The sequence below is a fragment of the Palaemon carinicauda genome, chromosome 6, assembly GCF_036898095.1.
Source record: "Palaemon carinicauda isolate YSFRI2023 chromosome 6, ASM3689809v2, whole genome shotgun sequence".
NCBI lineage: Eukaryota > Metazoa > Arthropoda > Malacostraca > Decapoda > Palaemonidae > Palaemon > Palaemon carinicauda.
Genome location: NC_090730.1, coordinates 25,383,426 through 25,407,532, shown reverse-complemented (window position 1 = coordinate 25,407,532; position 24,107 = coordinate 25,383,426). Strand labels below are relative to the sequence as shown.

General features: G+C 30.3%; 1 protein-coding gene across 1 annotated transcript in view; it reads left to right on the top strand.

The window, feature by feature from the left end:
• Positions 1-24,107, top strand: part of LOC137642522 (transmembrane protease serine 9-like) — a 26,797-nt gene extending 2,690 nt beyond the window's left edge. The window contains exons 2-17 of the mRNA XM_068375151.1: positions 1-51; positions 736-839; positions 5,768-5,889; positions 10,604-10,678; positions 10,907-11,081; positions 12,545-12,813; positions 14,977-15,116; positions 16,405-16,525; positions 16,664-16,802; positions 16,887-16,918; positions 18,267-18,429; positions 18,977-19,070; positions 19,361-19,541; positions 20,930-21,069; positions 23,678-23,807; positions 24,049-24,107. The exon at positions 1-51 is cut by the window's left edge and continues 71 nt beyond it. Of these exons, the coding sequence (XP_068231252.1) occupies positions 1-51; positions 736-839; positions 5,768-5,889; positions 10,604-10,678; positions 10,907-11,081; positions 12,545-12,813; positions 14,977-15,116; positions 16,405-16,525; positions 16,664-16,802; positions 16,887-16,918; positions 18,267-18,429; positions 18,977-19,070; positions 19,361-19,541; positions 20,930-21,069; positions 23,678-23,807; positions 24,049-24,107 (1,995 nt within the window). The remainder of the gene's footprint in view (positions 52-735; positions 840-5,767; positions 5,890-10,603; positions 10,679-10,906; positions 11,082-12,544; positions 12,814-14,976; positions 15,117-16,404; positions 16,526-16,663; positions 16,803-16,886; positions 16,919-18,266; positions 18,430-18,976; positions 19,071-19,360; positions 19,542-20,929; positions 21,070-23,677; positions 23,808-24,048) is intronic.

Here is a 24,107-nt window from a genome sequence, read left to right as displayed (position 1 = left end):
AATTATCCAGAAAATTATCCTCCGAGTGAAAGATGCACATGGTTCTTCCAGGTTGGTTTTTAATACCTTTATGTTTATGTAATAGCAGCCCCAAGTACTAAAACCTTCGTTTAATTTGTTGGAAAATAACAATAATTTCTAAAAAAAAAGGAAAAAAAAATTGAAAATAAAATAATAAATTTTTCAGAAACACCTCTAGAACTCCATTTTAGGAAGTAAAATTATCCCTCTCAAGGACGGCCAGAAAAAGTTATGTTCTCGACTGTGGTGTTATTTTTTTGGAAATTCAAATTTCTAGGCGAGGTTTCCTTAAATTTTTCAAACGCCCTTTTGGTAATTGTCATTTTCAAATACAACACAGACATATGCTTGATTTAATTGTCTTAATAACCATTGATGCGCATGTAAACTTCCGTCTGTTCTGGCATATACTAAAGAAAGGTTTTTAGTAAAATAGTTTCCCAACTATCTTCTAATTGTATAACCCCTAAGCTCTTTACTTCTATGTAGGGGTCGATGTTTCTGGTCAGCTTTCTCCATCTACCTCTGTCCCATACCTCATCACCGGTTAATCCCTTTGATCGAAGGTAATCCTTGATACAGTCCATCCACCTTCGCTTTGGTCTCCCTCTCCTTCGCATTCCCTGTACCTCCATTTCCATCACTCGCCTCCCAATATAGCTCTTTACTGCGTATGGTAAATGATAAGTTTCTAAATGACACTTTTATTTGCAGGGAACCTCATCGCAATCACAGCTAACTATTTCTTGTTCGGTGTTTGTATTAGCTGGTTGTAGGAGGTCTTCTATGACTATCATTGGAGGAGGTGTCAGACAAAGGTAAGTAACAAATGATATTATAATAATAATCGTCACATTTTCTTCTAATTACTTTCATTAGAAATAGGTTATAAGAGACTCCCAGAATTATTTTCCATATTGCCCAACAGGTAGAAACTGATTTTTGTCAGGGTCTGAATATGCAATGTGTGAAAAAATAAAAGTTAATGAAATTACATTTTGTACCGGACTAGATGTAATCTCTCCTTTATTATTTCACTTTTATCTTAAGACTTCTCTCTAGACCGAATACAACAAATTTTATTTTTTAGATCAAACTAGAATCTATAGAAAGAGTGAATATACATTTGGATTCAGGAATCATCGTTATAAAGGCATACAAACATTAATGCATTCTTTCATATTCATGACCAAATAGCTTTCGATTGGAAAGAGTTCCAAGTCTTTTTTTTTTTTTTTTTTTTTTTTTTTTTTTAGGGAGAGGGTTGTCATCTAACAATCGCCCCAATGATTAAACAAGAATCCACAATGCGTACACTAGAAAAAGACACTAAAAACACTTTTTTTTTCTATATAAAAAAAAGAAAAATTATTGTTCGGATATAAAGGTTAAACCTTTTGTGTTAATAATAGCTAATCGATATAACTTAAAGAAATAAACATACTGAACTACAGATTGATTGATTGATTTGAGGTTTTCAGGCATCCTGATATCTTAGGACATTGACGCCGATATCGCTTATTGTAAATAAAGAATAAAAGAATATTCAATTAAAACCATAGAAGCAAAGATGTCATTCTTAAAGCTAAATAACTCTCAGAAGACCTGCTTCTGAAGTAAAGCTAAAAGTACCGTTAGAATGGTACGACAAAATAATGTCCAAGAATCTTGGCAAGGATGAACCTGCCCTCCTCACCTCGAACAGATATATATTTCTTTACCCTACTATAAGATGGGCATATCGCTACAAAGGATACCAAACAATAGTCGCTATACGGCTGGTATTGGCCAGTAAGCAGATACTATAACCAACATGGGTTAAACCTGCACTTGTTTTGTTATATATCAAGTGTGGCTTCTGAATTCCCGTCAGTTCATTCCTTTAAATATGATAAATAATTATCTTAATATAGTATGACTATTTAGAATATGGGAGCTCAGTCCCCCATACTTTAATATCTAATTACTGCCGGCGCTTCTGTTGTTTAAAATCCAACTGAGTTTTTTCTTTATGGAACTTGATTAATAATGTCTTTTAAGACAGAACAAATAACAGACTAATCTTTATAAATCTCATTAGGTTTTAAAAACCATTTTCTCACGATATATATATAAATATATATATATATATATATATATATATATATATATATATATATATATATATATATATATATATATATATATATATATATATATATGTATATATATATATATATATATATATATATATATATATATATATATATATGTATATGTATATGTATATATATATATATATATATATATATATATATATATATATATATATATATATATATATATATATATATATATATATGTGTGTATATGTATATATATATATATATATATATATATATATATATATATACATATACATATATATATATATATATATATATATATATATATATATATATATATATATATATATATATTCTTACTTTTTTACATTAGGTATATTAAATATGAATCTGATATCAAAACAGCCCCAAAATATTTATTGGATACACTGAAACTATTGATTGCTCGCCAAATTGCTCATTATATATTTTTTTTTACTTCATTAGAATTATATTCCCCCAAATAAATTTTAAAATATTCATATAATCATCGCGGAAAACATAATTTCATCAGCGCACGCATGGGATAGGATACCTGAACCTCATTTGTATATCTCAGGAAGAAGTCCTATGATTAACATATCTGAGGAAGTAGTCCTATGATTAATATATCTGAGGAAGAAGTCCTATGTTTAATATATCTGAGAAAGAAGTCCTATGATTAAAATATCTGAGGAAGAAGTCCTAAAATTAATATATCTGAGGAAAAAGTCCTATGATTAATATATCTGAGGAAGAAGTCCTATGATTAAAATATCTGAGGAAGAAGTCCTATGATTAATATATCTGAGGAAAAAGTCCTATGATTAATATGTCTCAGGAAGAAGTTCTATGATTAACATATCTGAGGAAGAAGTCCTATGATTAATATATCTGAGAAGGAAGTTCTATGATTAACATATCTGAGGAAGAAGTCCTATGATTAATATATCTGAGGAAGAAGTCCTATGATTAACATATCTGAGGAAGAAGTCCTATGATTAACATATCTGAGGAAGAAGTCCTATGATTAATATATCTGAGGAAGAAGTCCTATGATTAACATATCTGAGGAAGAAGTCCTATGATTAACATATCTGAGGAAGAAGTCCTATGATTAATATATCTGAGAAGGAAGTTCTATGATTAACATATCTGAGGAAGAAGTCCTATGATTAACATATCTGAGGAAGAAGTCCTATGATTAATATATCTGAGGAAGAAGTCCTATGATTAACATATCTGAGAAAGAAGTCCAATGATTAACATATCTGAGGAAGAAGTCCTATGATTAATATATCTGAGAAAGAACTCCTATGATTAACATATCTGAGGAAGAAGTCCTATGATTAACATATCTGAGGAAGAAGTCCTATGATTAACATATCTGAGGAAGAAGTCCTATGATTAACATATCTGAGGAAGAAGTCCTATGATTAACATATCTGAGGAAGAAGTCCTATGATTAACATATCTGAGGAAGAGGTCCTATGATTAATATATCTGAGGAAGAAGTCCTATGATTAACATATCTGAGGAAGAAGTCCTATGATTAACATATCTGAGGAAGAAGTTCTATGATTAACATATCTGAGGAAGAAGTCCTATGATTAATATATCTGCGGAAGAAGTCCTATGATTAACATATCTGAGGAAGAAGTCCTATGATTAACATATCTGAGGAAGAAGTCCTATGATTAACATATCTGAGGAAGAAGTCCTATGATTAATATATCTCAGGAAGAAGTTCTATGATTAACATATCTGAGGAAGAAGTCCTATGATTAATATATCTGAGGAAGAAGTCCTATGATTAACATATCTGAGGAAGAAGTCCTATGATTAACATATCTGAGGAAGAAGTCCTATGATTAACATATCTGAGGAAGAAGTCCTATGATTAATATATCTCAGGAAGAAGTCCTATGATTAACATATCTGAGGAAGAAGTCCTATGATTAACATATCTGAGGAAGAAGTCCTATGATGAACATATCTGAGGAAGAAGTCCTATGATTAATATATCTCAGGAAGAAGTTCTATGATTAACATATCTGAGGAAGAATTCCTATGATTAAAATATCTGAGGAAGAAGTCCTATGATTAATATATCTGAGGAAGAAGTCCTATGATTAATATATCTGAGGAAGAAGTCCTATGATTAATATATCTCAGGAAGAAGTTCTATGATTAATATATCTCAGGAAGAAGTTCTATGATTAACATATCTGAGGAAGAAGTCCTATGATTAAAATATCTGAGGAAGAAGTCCTATGATTAATATATCTGAGGAAGAAGTCCTATGATTAATATATCTGAGGAAGAAGTCCTATGATTAATATATCTCAGGAAGAAGTTCTATGATTAACATATCTGAGGAAGAAGTCCTATGATTAATATATCTGAGGAAAAAGTCCTATGATTGATATATCTCAGGAAGAAGTTCTATGATTAACATATCTGAGGAAGAAGTCCTATGATTAACATATCTGAGGAAGAAGTCCTATGATTAACATATCTGAGGAAGAAGTCCTATGATTAACATATCTGAGGAAGAAGTCCTATGATTAACATATCTGAGGAAGAAGTCCTATGATTAACATATCTGAGGAAGAAGTCCTATGATTAACATATCTGAGGAAGAAGTTCTATGATTAACATATCTGAGGAAGAAGTCCTATGATTAACATATCTGAGGAAGAAGTCCTATGATTAACATATCTGAGGAAGAAGTCCTATGATTAACATATCTGAGGAAGAAGTCCTATGATTAACATATCTGAGGAAGAAGTCCTATGATTAACATATCTGAGGAAGAAGTCCTATGATTAACATATCTGAGGAAGAAGTCCTATGATTAACATATCTGAGGAAGAAGTTCTATGATTAACATATCTGAGGAAGAAGTCCTATGATTAACATATCTGAGGAAGAAGTCCTATGATTAACATATCTGAGGAAGAAGTCCTATGATTAACATATCTGAGGAAGAGGTCCTATGATTAATATATCTGAATAAGAGGCCGGGTACATTATTTAGTTTTTAAAAGTCAACGTAATCCAGCAACTTTCTTTTCTTAAACTTTTCTCCAGATTTAATGACGTCATGCATACATATCAATAAGCGTGGCATTTGTTATGAATTATTACGTGATGATTGACTGATGCTATTAATTTGCTTAGTGTGCAAAACCTACATTCTTAACCAAATTAAAGAAAATGTCTTTTAGACAATGGGGGAATGTGTAACCTATTATGAGATGGTAAACTAATAAAAGAATTTTGAGACAAAAAAAGTAGTGACAATGAGACATCCTGAAAATAGATTTTTCCGATTTCGATCCTATAAATAACAAAATCTATTTTTTATGCTAATGTTATAATAAGTATATAAGAGGTAACGTGTTTGCCTAGCATTTGCACGACAGCAGATCGATCCCCGCCCGGGACTGTGAATTTAAGTTGTTTACTGGAGAATCCACTGCTGTGGTAGGGCACCACATTTGAGGGGTTGGCTTGCCCGGCTGACGTTCTGGTGAGCATGAATTCTGATGGAACTAGAACTGAAACCTGACACCTTTAACCTTTAATCTTTAACCTTTTACACATTTCTTCAAACATAGGTACTGCAGAACACAATATGGACTCACAGAAACCAGCAATGATAACAACATGGAGATCTACTTCAGAACTGGTTCATCTACACGAACAAAGAAAGGGTTCTCCTGCACAGTATCAGCTTCAGGTATAGATGAATTTCTTTATGGCTTACTTTGCCTCTTTTCGTTATATAACAAAGGTTTACTCAATATACGAGTATTCATGCTATGATAGAAGAGATGTTACTGTAGTCATATCTTCATGAGGCTTCATAATTATTTTGATATGTGATTTCAATGACTGGCATATTGGTAAGAGAATTATTTATATACATTATTAGAGCTATAAATAGACATATATATTTAACACACACACACACACACACACACACATATATATATATATATATATATATATATAAAATAAAAAGGAGGACGAATAGTCTGGACAACATCTTTCAATTTATTGGTGCCGACGTTTCAGGACTCATCCCATTATCAAGGCTAAAATGGACATATAAAACATTATAAGCAAAACTCAGTAAAAATATATAAAATACAAAAAACACAGTCAAAATTAAAATTGAAATTATAAACACAGTTACAAGTAAAATATGGAGATAAAAATATTAACTAAAAGAAAAGTATCTCAAAATTAAATATAAAAAAATCAAAATTGTCTAAGGAGACCAACCTGTCTGGAACAGACTAGAGTACTGAGTGACTATCTGAAGGACAGTACTCAGGAGGAAAATTCTAAATTTGCCAGCTTAAGCGATGTGGAGGGGGACAGAGGATAATTGGCTGTTTAGTTTAGGAGCCTTTTCTTTAATCATTAACGATTCCAATACTAGTAGAGAGGAGTTATTTGGCGCTTGAGCTATGATTTCAAAGTTTTTATATGCAATGTTGGTCTTGCATTTACTTGCATGTTCTCTGATGGTTGAGAATTCTTTGGTTTTGAGCGCACATCCAGTTCTATGACTCACTCCCCGATGCGCATCTATGCGAACTTTCAGCAGTCTTTTTGTGGAACCCACATAATTTCCGAGATTACATCTCGGACAAGTAAACATATAGACCACCGAAGAACGCATTAGGTCGGGGAGAGAATCCTTAATTCTAAACATAGATCCCACTGTCAGGGGATTCTTAAAAATAAGTTTAAAATCCAGACTTGGAAAATTGTTTAAAATGACCTTTTTAATTTGTTTCCCATATTTTCCGTTATTAATAAAAGGCAAAGAGGCATAGAAAATCATTTTTGGTACTGTAGGAACTTGAAGTTTAGGTTGGTAATGTTTGGTCAGAAATTTGTTAACTAATCTATAAAATATTTTAGTTGGAAAACAGTTATCCAACTAAAATATTTTATAGATTAGTTAACAAATTTCTGACCAAACATTACCAACCTAAACTTCAAGTTCCTACAGTACCAAAAATGATTTTCTATGCCTCTTTGCCTTTTATTTTCTATGCCTCTTTGCCTTTTATTAATAACGGAAAATATGGGAAACAAATTAAAAAGGTCATTTTAAACAATTTTCCAAGTCTGGATTTTAAACTTATTTTTAAGAATCCCCTGACAGTGGGATCTATGTTTAGAATTAAGGATTCTCTCCCCGACCTAATGCGTTCTTCGGTGGTCTATATGTTTACTTGTCCGAGATGTAATCTCGGAAATTATGTGGGTTCCACAAAAAGACTGCTGAAAGTTCGCATAGATGCGCATCGGGGAGTGAGTCATAGAACTGGATGTGCGCTCAAAACCAAAGAATTCTCAACCATCAGAGAACATGCAAGTAAATGCAAGACCAACATTGCATATAAAAACTTTGAAATCATAGCTCAAGCGCCAAATAACTCCTCTCTACTAGTATTGGAATCGTTAATGATTAAAGAAAAGGCTCCTAAACTAAACAGCCAATTATCCTCTGTCCCCCTCCACATCGCTTAAGCTGGCAAATTTAGAATTTTCCTCCTGAGTACTGTCCTTCAGATAGTCACTCAGTACTCTAGTCTGTTCCAGACAGGTTGGTCTCCTTAGACAATTTTGATTTTTGTATATTTAATTTTGAGATACTTTTCTTTTAGTTAATATTTTTATCTCCATATTTTACTTGTAACTGTGTTTATAATTTCAATTTTAATTTTGACTGTGTTTTTTGTATTTTATATATTTTTACTGAGTTTTGCTTATAATGTTTTATATGTCCATTTTAGCCTTGATAATGGGATGAGTCCTGAAACGTCGGCACCAATAAATTGAAAGATGTTGTCCAGACTATTCGTCCTCCTTTTTATTTTATCTTTGAAGCTCGCCAGGAGCAACGACCTACCTCAATATATATATATATATATATATATATATATATATATATATATATATATATATATTGTATATACACACATATATATACATATATATACAGTGTATATATATATATATATATATATATATATATATATATATACAGTATATATATATATATATATATATATATATATATATATATATATATATGCATATATATATTTATATATATATATATATAAATATATGTATATATGTATATGTATATATATATATATATATATATATATATATATATGTATATATATATATATATATGTATATGTATATACTGTATATTATATATATATATATATATATATATATATATATATGTATATATATACATATATTTATATGCATTTATATATATATATATATATATATATATATGTATATATATATATATATATATATATATATATATATATATATATATATAAAATAAAGGACTGCTCACAGTTTGCCACTTGTAGTTTAGAACTTGAGAGCTACAGTTATGTGTATCTCTCAAATTGGTCTTAAACGGCTTAGAAATCTAACCTTGGTTTTTTTTTTTTTTTTTTTTTTTTTTTTTTTTGAGGACTGCGGATTTGATGATGCTAACGTAAATGTACTAGAAGACTAATTTGAAGGGCAATAGATCAAATTTCAAAGTCGCATAGAAAAATCTGTCTAAAAAATAGTGCCTTTTTATAGGCTTTAGGGTCTAAGACTTCCAATGGCTTTTGTAATTTGCATTATGATGTTCCGCCCATTTCTTACCAGTTGTTAGATTATCCTCTACTTTAGTTTGCTCCCTTATCTATGTTGTTCTCTTTCTGTCTCTTAATGTTATTCGCATCATTATTCTTTCCATAGCTCTCTGAGTTGTAGCTAGCTTATGTTCTTTAGACTTTAGTAAGGCTCTAAGCTTACAGTGCTTAATTTGTTACTGGTAAGACCATCTGATTAAATACTTTCTTTTTAGAGTTAGTGGCGATTTACATTTCACACTCTCCTTATGTTTACAAAGAGCTCTATATCCCATGCCTATCCTTCTTCTAATTTCGGTCTCATGGCTTGGGAAAACACGTACTGTCTGCTTCAAGTACGTATATTCATTAGCAACCTCTAAAGAGTCATTCATTAAACATTATCTTATTTTTACTCTTATTGATTTTCAATCATACATTTCTGCTTTCTCTATTCAAATTTTCTATCCTCTTTTGCAATTCATCTTATGCTTCACTAAACAAAACTATGTCATCTGCAAAGCTTGAGTTGTGATGGTATTCCCGATTAATACTGATTCCTACATTTTCCTATTCTAAATTTTTAAAAACTTCGAGGAATACTGTGAATAATTTAGGAGAGATAAGGGTCTCCCTGTCTAACACCTTTCTTACTCGGAATTTTCTTACTATTTGTCTTGCAGTTTTAGGGTTGCTGTACTTCCTTTGTATAGACTTTTTTCATCTATTCCTTGTCTTTAAAGTGCTTTCCTTATTGCTGAGGTCTTGACAGAATCAAAATCTTTCTCACAGTCTATAAATGCTATACATAGTGGATTTCCAATAGCTGGTTAATCGCATGGATATGGACAGTTGCTGAATACCTGCTTATAAATCCTGTCGGCTCTCTTGGTTGATTAAAGTTTAGCTATCTTTCTATTTGTCATGAAATGATCTTTGTGAATATTTCTAATATTACTGAGGGCAATAAATTTTCAGGTCATCCATGCCTCTCATTCTGCGAATTGGTATGATTATAAAGGTTTTCCAAGCTGTAGACATACATATTTGCATACATTTTTTGTGTAAAGCTATGCGAGATCTACAACTATATAATCTCTTCCCTCTATTGTTTAATCAATTGTTCGGCCATCCTTTCCTATTGCTTAGCCTATTTTTATGCCTTTTAATGTTTGTTATGTTTGTTACTGGATAAGGCATTTAATTATTCATATTGGCAAAGTAATTTTTATATCACTATTGTATAGCATAGTATAGAAATCCTCTGTATTATATATATATATATATATATATATATATATATATATATATATATATATATATATATACATATATACATATATATATATGTATATATATATATATATATATATATATATATATATATATATATGTATGTATACATATACATACATACATATATATATATATATATATATATATATATATATATATATATATATATATATATATATATATATATATATATATATACATATGTACACACACATACATACATATATATATATATATATATATATACATACATATATATACGTATATATATATTATATTTATGTATATATATATATATATATATATATATATATATATATATATATATATATACATATATATATGTATATAGAAAAAAACATATAAAGCTTGTTTACTGGAAATTTAGGGCTTTTTACTTACTGTCATTGCAAGCCACGAAGGATAGTTTAAGAGCACTGATTAAAGTATTATTAACCTTACTCCTCCTCATTCCAGAAGTTCCAACGACATCAGCGACCACATCTCCGCCAGCGACCTCTTCAACATCAGCTGGATCATCAGGAACATCTTGTCGTGAGTAAAGAGTTTCATTAGCTTTTTCAAGGAGTGGGGTAGGCGGTTGGAGTGAGTTGTTATAAAAATTGTAACTAGAAAATTACATATATGGTGTAAATAGTCATCTCTCTCTCTCTCTCTCTCTCTCTCTCTCTCTCTCTCTCTCTCTCTCTCTCTCTCTCTCTCTCTCTTCAGCATTATATTTATGGATAATTATTGTCTTTTTTTGTTTCATCCCAATAGCAAACGCTTGCGGTACTGTGAATCGTGTGACCCGCATCGTCGGAGGGATAGAAACGGAGGTGAACGAGTATCCCTGGCAAGTAGCCATCGTCTACGCCGGATCCAACAGTGTCTTCTGCGGTGGTTCTTTGCTCAACGATTTACTTGTCGTAACGGCAGCGCACTGCGTCAAAGCGTAAGGACCTTTTACTTTCCAAAAATAGAAGAGTTGTAGAGAGAAAACTCAATTTTCATTTATAGAAAGAGCTGAGCTGAATCTTTTGAGGGCAGGATTAATGATATAAACTAGGAAAAGATACTTGTGTTTTTCTCCGCAATTTATTAATCCTTTTCGTAATTAATTCTTGCTTTACATATTAAGCGGGAGGTAAATCTCTAAACTCTAGAAGTTAAAATTTAGAATACAATAATTAAGATTATGTTATATTCAGAGCAATACAAATAAAGATAACGTTTCATACTTTGAAATGCGGCATTGTCCCTCAACCTCCTTCTTAAATCACAAAAAAAAAAAAAAAAAAAAAATATTGCAGCCACCGCAAATTAGCCTGAGGTGGATAGCCAACAAAGAGGAAGTGCTGCAGTGTTTGCAATACATCCCATTCTTTGTTACAAAAAAGATAAAAAAAAAAGATGTGGTGATATCCCTTATATTAAACATCCTCACATTGTTTTCATCATTTATTTATTTCCTTATTTCCTTTCCTCCCTGGGCTATTTTTTCCTATTGGAGCCTTTGGGCTTATAGCATCCTGCTTTTCCAACTAGGGTTGTAGCTTGGCTAGTAATAAGAATAATGATAATAATCATATAAGCTCGGGGAAATGTCTTATTCTTCAGATGTCCTATTTAACCCAACTGTAAGTTTTCAATTGTTATGAACTTGAGCGTTGTAATTTTTCATTTCTGGAATAGCTTCCAAATTCTCCAATTATCTTATTAATGCATCTTTCTAAACGAGGAAAACTTTATTACATAAATGTTTTACAGTAAATAAAGGAATGTAACAGAAGAAGGTTGACGGAGCTCTTTGTGGTGTGCTCATTGTCCTTGAAAGGAGATCCAATTCTTTTAAATTAAGATATTCATAGATTCTAGACAAGAGTCAATTATATACAAATATTCAATAAAGTAAATTAATTGAGTTGAAAGGCTGGGGTGTGTGAAAATAGCTTTTGACATCCTTGCATTGAAAAGACTTAATTTCATATAGTAATTAAAACCCTTTTACCCCCAGGCTGTTTGGAGATTTCCAATCCTTAACCCCCAAAGGGTTATTTTTTTCCCCAGCACATTTTGCAGTATATATTTTTTTTCAAATTGCTCTAACAGCCTTAATTTTTGTTATAGAGAGGTCAGGTTGATCTCATTCTCTCGGAAAATGCCTGAATATCCTCCAAAAATTATCAAAAATATGAGAAAAAAAAATTATAGCATTTTTTTGCAAGGACGTACCAGTACGTCCATGGGGGTAAAGGGATGGCTTTTGTGAAACGTACCAGTACGTCCTTTGGTGGTAAAAGGGAGGGTTAATAGTTCACTACTGCTGAAACTTGTGCTTTCAGTACACTTATTAATGGCTAGTCACATATTATATAAATAAGTTTACTATTGATATATATTTTTTACACTCATTAGGATGAACGATTACCAAATAGCTGCAGATGTTCTTCTTGGAGCTCATGACGTAGAAAACCCAACAGCGACTCAGCAGAGGATTGGCGTCGGCGCTAGTGCTTATCATGGCCAATATGATGATTCAACATTGGACAATGACCTTGGGATTCTCTTGCTTTCTGCCCCTGCAACTCTCAGTGACAGAGTGAAGCCTGTGTGCTTTCCCACACCTGGCAATGACTACAGTGGTTACGAAGCTGTAACTTCAGGCTGGGGAACTCTGAGTGAAGGTACAAAATTTACTTTTTGTATCTAGGATTCATCCTTATGTCAAGTATTAATGATATCCCAAATGCTTTATTAGCAGAATTATATTTTTTCTTATCATTTCTAATGGATTCTTAATATCACTAGGAAACCGAAGTCTAATTTCTGTCATGCAATAAGTTAATGGTTTTGACATGAGTTAGGTCTCATAGCTTATCTCCCATAGTTTAGGTGATGTTTAACGAATCATCCGTTAGTTTATTCTAAAAAAGAAACAATGCCTTTATTGCTATTTCAAATCAATAGAGGCTTTTATGATTTTTAACATGATGAACTGAATATATTCTTGATTCATAGCCGTTGAATACCTGTGTAGCTCTTGAAGATAAACGGAAATTTTGGATGACTTTCATTCTAGTGATCTAGTAGTAGTTTAACTTTCTTTTCAGATATTAACAAAACTCTAAAACAAAGAAAAAGTATACATAGTTCTGCTTTAATAATGATTATTTGATAGATATGAATTAAGAACTAATTAAGAACAATCATTTCTGTTCTAAACTTACTCTTTTTCCCACTCGATTGGAAGCATTTAAGAGAGTCTTCCATATAGATGCGTAAACAGTAGTCTGAAAATAGTTCAGAATTTCGGGGAACGATTTAAAAGATAATTACAAAGAAAACTCTGGAGTGTTTAGTGGGTCTTTCTCTCTCTCTCTCTCTCTCTCTCTCTCTCTCTCTCTCTCTCTCTCTCTCTCTCTCTCTCTCTCTCTCTCTCTCTCTCTCTCTGTACGAATTGCAAAAAAAAAATATATTTCAAAAAGGCAATTGTTAATCCATAATCATATAACCTTTTTCAATAGAGAAAGTAATCTCATCATATGGGTTTTTCGCGGCTTGTAAAACAATACCTGTAGTTTTTATAGTGTTATGGTTGACGCTTGAACTAATGTTTAGTGGAAAACTCTGCTATTTCAAAGACTTCACTGTCTGTTAAATGGAAGGAAATGATTGTTGTGGGATGATTAGTAACGTCTCTGTCTAGTGTTTGCCAGACGGGAGTTCGAGTTCCGCTCAGACTCGTTGGTGCCTTTAGTGTGTGTAACTTTACCATCCTTGTGAGCTTAGGTATGGGGGTTTCGGGGAGCCTATAGGTCTATCTGTTGAGTCATCAGCAGCCATTGCCTGGGCCTCCCTGGTCCTAGGTGGGATGTAGAGGGGGCTTGGTCGCTGATCATATAATATATGGTCAGTATCTAGGGCATTGTCTTGCTTGCTATGGCAATCTCACTGTCCCTTGCCTCTGTTATTCATGAGCGACCTTCAAACCTTCAAACTGAGGGACATATAGAAAACAATGATTTCTCAGGTCCTGATAGAATGGAATTTATGGAAATGACAAGAATTTGGAGATTTAGTTTAATGAAGAAACACTATCATATATTCAATGGGAGTAGAGCTCAGATCAAAATTGAGCATTGAGTCAAGTAGGCTCATGAGAAAATTAGTCTAAGTCATCTAAACCTTAACATCTTTGTTTGCCGATTTTCTTTTATTCTGAATGTGATTTATGCTATAAAGAAAGGTTTACAGTGATTAGGAAGTGAAACAATAAGTTATATCTTTCCTCAGGATCAAGTCAGGATAACTTGAAAAGAACATATAGGTATATAGAAAAAAAAAACATTAATAACAACTTAAGAGTTAACGAAAGTAAATATATGATGTGGGTAATGAAATATATCATCTGAAATGCATTTACTTTTAAGTATTCATTCTATAAATTCATATAGTATGAATCTACCCATGACCTTGGAAATTGGGCTGAAAGTTTTAAAGAGTCCTTGCTACAGAAGTATTTATATTCTTAATCCTGAAAGATGTTTTCCATTATCATCAATTATTAATTATTAATTTTCATGACACAGAATATCCATTTATAAAATAAAAGAATAATTAGGAAATGTATTTTTAGATATCATCATAACATTCTCAAGATAGAAAAGCAGGAACAATAAAAGAATATCGTTTCCTTGTTTTGTCATTGAACAAATGTTACGGGTAGCTTATAATTCTTATTTAGAATTATATTTTTCAATAACAAATATAACAGATATCATGAACTAAACAAATGATATTGAAAGTTTTCTGATGATGTTATTTTGTCATTCCGTATTCCAAAACAGGTGGTTCCCAACCAAATATTTTGAATGAAGTGGATGTACCAATAGTGACCAATGAAGCCTGCAATAGATATTATTATGGAGAAGTCACGAGCAACATGATGTGTGCAGGATACGAAGAGGGAGGCAAAGACGCCTGCCAGGTTAGTTTGGTTTCTCTGGAAATTATTGAAAATTCACTTTCCTTGCTTTAAATGTTCACTGCGTTATCGGTTGATATATATATATATATATATATATATATATATATATATATATATATATATATATATATATATATATATATATATATATATTTAAAATTCATTTCTCTTCATTACCTCCGCCAACAAAATTGTAAGGAGGTTAGGTTTTCCCACTGTTTTTTTTTTTGTGTGTATGTATTTGCATGTGCGTGTGTGTGTGTGTGTGTGTGTGTGTGTTTGTTTATAGACAGCTTCCCGGTCACAATTTTAATCATAGTGTAATGAAACTTGCAAGGATTAACTGCTATGTAAAAGGCTGGAAATGCTTAAATATTTGGAAGGTCAAGGTCAAAGGTCAAGTTCATGGTCAAGCAAAATGTCCAATTCAAGTAAGCAGTCATGAATTTTGACTTCAAATTTGGTTCATACGAAAATCCACGCAAATTAATACATGTTACGTTCGAAGGTCAAGATCAATCAAAAGGTCAAATTCTTGTCATTAACCATAAGGCCTCAATTTTAATCGCAAAGTAATGAAACTTGAGGGATTTGAAACTGTTATGAAGAGCTAGAGTGATTAGATTTTGGAAGGTCAAAGGTCGAGGCAGAGTTTTGCACTCTACGAGCGCTTCATTCAAATTTTTCTCTCTTTTTTTACTACAATTCCTAATCATTAAGACGTGCTTCTTTTCCGCTAAATCTGAGAACATACACACTGTACATTTTTTATAGTATAAGCAAGCATGAACATTAGTCAAAGTACAGATAACAATGCATCAACTAAAGAAATATTTACTTGCACTGATGTACAATTAGTTATTCACCATGAACCACTACAATATATATTTTTCCACATATCCGCTTTTAAGCTTAAATATATATTCTTGTGTAATCAAGCTTATCATCGATTGATCCTTGCTTATTCATACATAGGTTTAAATGAACATTTGAATATTAATTAAGACCCAAAAATATTTTTTAATAAAGTATTGTCCATTTGAGAGACAAGTAACCTTTCACTAGACTTCAAGAGAAATATATCAAAGTTTTCATTATCAAATCTTTGATGGTTTAAGTGATCGTTTTACATTAATAATGATTAATAATGATTGATAAAGATTATGATATGGATATTGATAATGATAAGGATATTGATAATGATTGCTATAACGCTGAAAGTAGGAATATTGTTATTCAGTCCTGTCGAAGTCAATTCATGGTTCCAATGATTATATCTTCTCTCAAGGGAGATTCTGGAGGACCGCTGGTGGTGGAAGACAATGGCAGATGGGTCTTGGCTGGTATTACTTCATGGGGATATGGGTGTGCCAGACCAAATTACCCAGGAGTCTACGCCAGAGTTACTGGTAAGAAACAATATTTTGTTTACTCCATACCCTTAAATTATGCTACAAATAAACGATTGTTTTGAACATCAATCAATCTCCTGTATATGGAATATCATAATCCAAGTCATTTTAATGATATGAAACATTCCTCTTCAGAGTACATCGATATCTTGTCATCATTAATGGAAGAATACGGTAGCAATGATTTGTGTGATAGTACAGCTCCAGAGCAATCAACAACATCTGAATCATTCACGCCACCAACAACATCTGGGGAATTACCACCACCAACGACATCTGAATCAATAACATCAACGACTACGAATGCTCCTGTGCAATCAACAACAACTACTAGTCCAACAACTACTAGTCCAACAACAACAACTAGTCCTAATCCTTCCGACAGTTGCAGTAAGCAAGAAGTTCTCTAGACGTTTCTTATATGCTAAAGAATACATCAAACAAACAGTAATTTAGTTTAAATAATGATTTCACATACCTTTCCAGAGGTTAAACTAGTCGTAATTCACAATGTCTTATTAATTCTTAGGCATAATAAGGTCAATAACAGACGTTTTAGTAATTATAACGTCAGGAAATAGAATTAACAAAATATAAATTGAAAAGAGAACACCAAAAGAGACATGCAATCATTATAAATTTTCATCTAGTATATTTGGTAAATATTTAGTAATTATTCATGCTAAAGAAAAAAAAAGTCAGTATAGGTTTTTTTTTTTTTTAAGACGTTCAGAATTCAGACATATTACCACTGCTTTGCTGTTGAACTGGTTAACATAAGTCTCGTTTTGTAGTTTATTTGTGATTGATCTTTTTTCAATACTATTAGCGATGCTGAATAATTTTATATATCTTATTCATTACTTTAGTTTATATGCTATTTTCTTATCTATTTTCCTCACCTGCGTGCTTTCATACAGGTCTCTAGCTGGGCTAGTAATAATAATAATAATAATAATAATAATAATAATAATAATAATAATAATAATAATAATAATAATAATAATAATAATGGAAAAGCAGAACACTGAATAGAAACGCAAAAAATACTGCTAATAGATGTGAGCTCATTATTCGTATGATATTCTACGATTTGTTAACTCCATTAAAATTTACTTAACACTGTTATGAATATTTTATCAAACAGCGTGAACCCTAATTTTATACTTTCGGTTATTTATGTTAAATCTAATCATTCTGTAGACTTTTGCATCAAAATTGATTCGATCTTATAAGCAAAATTCTTACAATTTACTCCCTGCAGTTCAGCCTTATATGTATGTATGTATAAATGTATACATAAAGATATCTTGTAAAATTATTTGAAAATCATATATATATATATATATATATATATATATATATATATATATATATATATATATATATACTGTATGTATATATATATATATATATATATATATATATATATATATATGTATGTATATATATATATATATATATATATATATATATATATATATATATATATATATATATACATATATATACATACATATATATATATGTATATATATATATATATATATATATATATATATATATATATATATATATATATTTTATATATATATATATATATATATATATATATATATATACAGTATATATATATATATATATATATATATATATATATATATATATATATATATATATATATAGGATATTTTGTAAAATTATTAAAACATCAAACGTTTAATTTCTTTCTCTGTAGAATGTGGTCGACGAAACCCTGTAACCAGGATCGTGGGAGGCCAGACCACCACAGTGCATGAGTATCCCTGGCAGGTTGGTTTAACATCAGCTTCGCGTCCTTACTGTGGAGGATCCATCATCTCCAACCAGTGGATCCTGACGGCTGCTCATTGCGTCGAGGGGTAAGAAGCATCTGGGCTTTTGACAATGCTGTGCAATTTTAATTAAAACAGGATATTACCAATGCTGTCCATAATAAGACTCAAGTTATCCGTAAATAAGTCTGTCACTATGATATGTTTAAAAACTTATGTAATTTAATCATGGACATAAATATCTTTAATAAAAAGTGATTAGTGTTTTATCTGTTACTAATAGAAATGGTAAACCTTAGCCAATGGTTTTTTTATCAACTACCAATATGATATTCGAACAATCTCTAAAGGAATATGATATTCGAACAATCACTAAAGGATTTTGTATCTGGGACACATCATAGCGAAAAATTTTAGTATTTGTTTCAAAATATCATAAAAAAAAACAATATGATAGTTTTTTGTTTTTTTTCCATTCTTCAGTGACAAATATGATAATGAAATCGATTGAAGCTATATCCTTTTTATTAAGAAAATTACTCATACAATACCATTGTAACTTAGTTCTCGTTTTTTTATTTTTTTTATTTCTGCTGGTTAGTCTCATGACACAATCTTTGTTCACTTATTGCAGAGACAGCGCATCAAGTGTCAAGGTACTAATTGGAGAACATAACTGGGGTACAACAACAGAAACGTCTGTGACAGAAAAACGAGATGTATCACAGGTATGTTGTTCACTAGTGGCTATCACTTAACTTGGTGTTATGAAAGGGAAATCACCTGTTTGACTCTTTTAAGAACTCATATGATCATAGGATAGACTTTGTTGACAGATATTACCAGAATTTGTATCTAACCATATGTTTTTTTTTTTTTTTTCACTATGTAATGCGAGTTTTATCAACGTTGATAAGATGATGCCATCTATAAATCAGCTTCAAATTTCACATTTTGAACTCGTGACAGGAATGGACATCTTTGAATAGGTATTTTTATCAATATGTCTCTTTTGCAGATCATAGTTCATCCTCAATACAGCTCAAAGACTTTCGACAACGACATGGCCCTATTGAAGCTGTCCTCTCCCATTTCCTTCCCTTCTGACAACAAGATTGCTCCTGTGTGTCTTCCAGATGCAGGAAATGCCTACGATAATGTCGATGCCATAATCACAGGCTGGGGAACGACATCCGCAGGTTTGTTCTAAAATTATTCAAATACAAAGGTCATCGAAATGCAAATAAACAAAGCAGCAACGAAATATCAGACTTGAATCCTTGTGGTTATTTAGCCAAACTTTAATAAAGCATTTTGAATAAAAGCTTTTCTTTTATAGTATAAAAAGTTATACAGTTATATGAATAAATTCTCTATAAGTATATTCATATTTACAAAGTCTTTCCAGATAACCAAAAGTAGAACCCGTTCCAAAGACTTTTCACATGAACAGACTGCAAACGTATCAGTGTTCTGAATAAATGAAGTTCTTAAGTATCATAATATAATTCTGTTTTGTTTATCTTACCAATTTTATGTCAATCAGGTCATCTTCAATCTAATTTTAAAAGTATTTAATTATTTTTTAAAAGAAATATTTGCCTCTATATTCACTAAAATGTAATTAGTGACACTCCTTATTGTATTTTCAAACGTTTTTGAAATTGTTTTGTGTAAATAAGCAATACATTTTCAAAAGGTCTAGTTGATTAATATTCTATGAACAAAAAGTTCATCCATCTCTCTTTGAAAGAAAAAAAAAAAACTTAGTTACAGTTTTGTTTCAGATTTTTCACCTTTGACATTAGAAGATAAAGGAAAGCTTAATCTGGGATTAATGTTAATTATATGCCTGATCAATCTATTACTTCTAACACGACTGACAACATTCTATTTCTCCGATAACAACCTTAAACTGTACAGTACTGTAAAGCTCTTTCCTGAGACATTGCTTTGCATTTATGGTAAATTAAATAAAATATTACCAATGAACTTTATATATTATAGAACGAAAGGTATTGTGTATGAGAGATTAGTTATTACACAAATTTTCCAGTAACTCATTAACTTATTGACTTTATCATGATAGTTTAGGAAACGAATTGTCAATTTGGTTACGGTAATTTCAGTATAACTTTAATCATTCAATAATCATAAAAGTTATATCAAGTTCTCAGTATGATTGTTTGGTGTACATATTTAAAGAAAAGAAAGGAAACTCGTCAATAATTATCTTCATTTAATATAATAGCCTCATAAATGATTGTGAATTACAGGTGGTAGTCAATCATACAACCTGCGAGAGGTGACAGTTATGGTATATGGGAGATTAGTTATTACACTATTCTATCATTAATTCATTACCGTGTTTACTTTATCAGGATTGTTTAGGAAACGAATTATCAATTTCATTATGGTATCTCTTTCGCACACCTTTAACCATTCAATAATCATAAAAAACAAGTTTAAGTTTTCAGTACATTTCTTTAGATGTACATATTCAATATATCTAAAGAAAAGAATGGAAACTCGTCAACAATTCTCCTCGTATAGAAAAAAAAGTCTCATAAATTATCATGAATTGCAGGTGGCAGTCAATCATACAACCTGCAAGAGGTGACTGTGCCAACAATGACCAACAGCAAGTGCCAACAATCATATGGTAGCAGCATCACAAATAACATGATCTGCGCTGGACTGGACGCAGGAGGAAAGGATTCCTGTCAGGTAAGAATTTGAAAATTAGAGACGAAAATAAGATATAACATTCTTTTTTAAATTATCAATATATGGAAATTATCTTTTTCCAAAACTGTTCTATTATGCTAAAGAGTGCATTTTTATCGAAGAGTAAGATGGTAATGGAGTAATAAGTATTGTCTTGGGAAATTACTAAGATAAATATAACTAATTCATTATTCTTGATACATGATTCTTTTCCATTCAAATGGATAAGTTATTTCCAGAATGTTAGTATGTATTTAAGTTTAGTAAAGATCCTTCTTTTGACTAAATTGCTCTTTATTATAAAGTAATAAAAAGGGTTAATGGAATACTCAGTCAAGTATAAAAAGAGAAATGAATTTTCATTACAATGGAAAGATTAATGTTATATATGAAGGGAATATAGGAGTTGCTGGATTATTTTTGGTTGTTTTACATATCTGATAAAATAAAAAATTCTTATATGTTCTAACTTCGTTTACAACTTGAATAATTTTAAGAGCAATAATGACAAGACTTGAGGAGGTAACAAAGTTATACAAAAACAAGTCAAAAGATTCAATAGTACAGATGGCTTAAAGGATATAATCAAGCATGTCTTACTTTACATATTTTATATAACCTAAATCTTTACATCTCGATCTGCAGTCACCTATACTAATTTCAGAGAGATCTTAACAGTACAATATTCAACTAAAGAAATACAAAAGACGCTTAGATGCTACTTTCAGACAAGAGCAATGGTCTATATTATATAAATGATTTCGATTAACAGATTATTACACTTCAAATATAATAGCTGTCTGTACTAAATCTGGAGAAATCTAAACAATACACTATTTAGTTACAGAAATACAAAAGACATTGAAGTACAGCCTTCCGACAAGAACACTGGTCTATATCATACAATTGATTTCAGTCAACAGATTAATGCACATTTAAATGACGTTAACCGCATATTATGCAGAAATCTAGAATCCATAATAGACAGTGATAAAAACATCTATCATACAGACTTCTGAACATTTCAAATTTGAAGTGGACTTAAACACTTTTAGTAATAGACAAAATGATAAAAACATTGACACCTTGAATTAGTTCTCACAATAGATGTTACTATTAATCACTAGTTAGTTATCGAGATTATAGATATAAGAGAACAGATATGTATATATATATATATATATATATATATATATATATAAAACTTTCGGGAACTGAAGGGAAACTTATTGTTCGAAGACGTGTCTTCGGTAGAATGACCAATGTGTCTTCCTTCAGTGTTTTACAAAGTTGTGCATAATTTTTTCCTAGCATTCAATTATTCGTACACGAATGCTAATAAATATGAATACTATTACTACTCATAACATCGTAATGAATTTAAGTTCTTAAGGCATATATGATATTCCTCCTTTCAAGACTCTAAGAGTATTCATAACAGGAGTGATTTAAAAAAAAACTGAAGGTAAATAACGTACTGAAGATTTTGAGAATAATATGGATTATTAAACTGTTACTAAAAATAATAAAAACTTTATTTGTAACTAGATAATACAATGAAATTCTAAGGAATGAAATTTTTTTAGTAATTGCTCTAAAGTTGAATATATATATATATATATATATATAAATATATATATATACATAAATATATATATATATATATATATATGTATATGTATATATATGTAATATATATATATATATATATATAATATATATATATATATATGTGTGTGTGTATTTTATATATATATATATATATATGTGTGTGTGTGTGTATCCATATATGTATATATACATATATATATGCATATATATATATATATATATATACATATATATATATGTATATATATGCATATATACATATGATATATATATATATATACATATATATATATGTATATATATACATATATATATATATATATATACAGTACATATATAAATATATACATATGTATATATATACATATATATATATGTATATATAATATATATATATATATAAATTATATATATATATATATATATATGTATATATATATATATATATATATACAGGTCTTAATACAAACTATTTTGCCTGTATGTTTAAACAACAGGATACATAGTACATAGCTTCGTAGGAATTTCGTTCTCGTGAATTCCATAAATAAACTACTTAAATCATAAAAAAAGAGAATTTTTCATTTCCATTTCAAGGTTTTATGCATTAAGTTTTTTATATCATGAATGAAAATCAATCACATATCCATAGTCTAGTCTGTTCTAAAATATTACTTGTTGATAGACGTAAACCATGATTTAAAAAAAAAAAAAAAAAAAAAAAAAAAAAAAAAAAAAAAAAAAAAAAAAAAACAGTAAATTCTCCAGCAGGCGTTCTACAGATACCTTAGTAATTAAAAATATAAAAGTAAAATCAAATCTTTTCACTTTAAAAGCAACATTAATTTGTTTAGGTTTTTCTATTAGATCATCATTATATTTTATGTTTGTTTTGGAAATACTTTCTAATAAAGGTGATTATTCATAAATCTATCTCAATCGAAGTAATAATATCTAAGTTTCAATCCACACTATATCTGGTGTTTAAACTTTTCAGGGTGACTCGGGAGGTCCTATGGTGACTGGCGGCAACGCAGCAGCATCCTTCATGGTGCAGATTGGAGTGGTATCCTGGGGTTATGGCTGCGCTTATGCTGGATATCCTGGTGTCTATGCACGAGTCAACAGTAAGTCAGATCAAACGTTTAAAATATATACCAGATTTACAGAGATTAGGAAAGTAATTCATTATGGAATAAAAGTTCATGGGATCTTAAACATGATTGAAATCTCGCATGAATGGAAGTAAGATTTTGAGATGGTTAGAGACATTAAATTTGATGAAATATAGAAGATACTGATCAAAGATAAACTGGATATGATATGAGACTTAGTATTCTAAATGACATGAATATTTCTTTTTTACAGATTACCTGTCTTGGATAGCAGCAAATACTGCAGGATCTGAATCATGCCCAAGGCCTTAA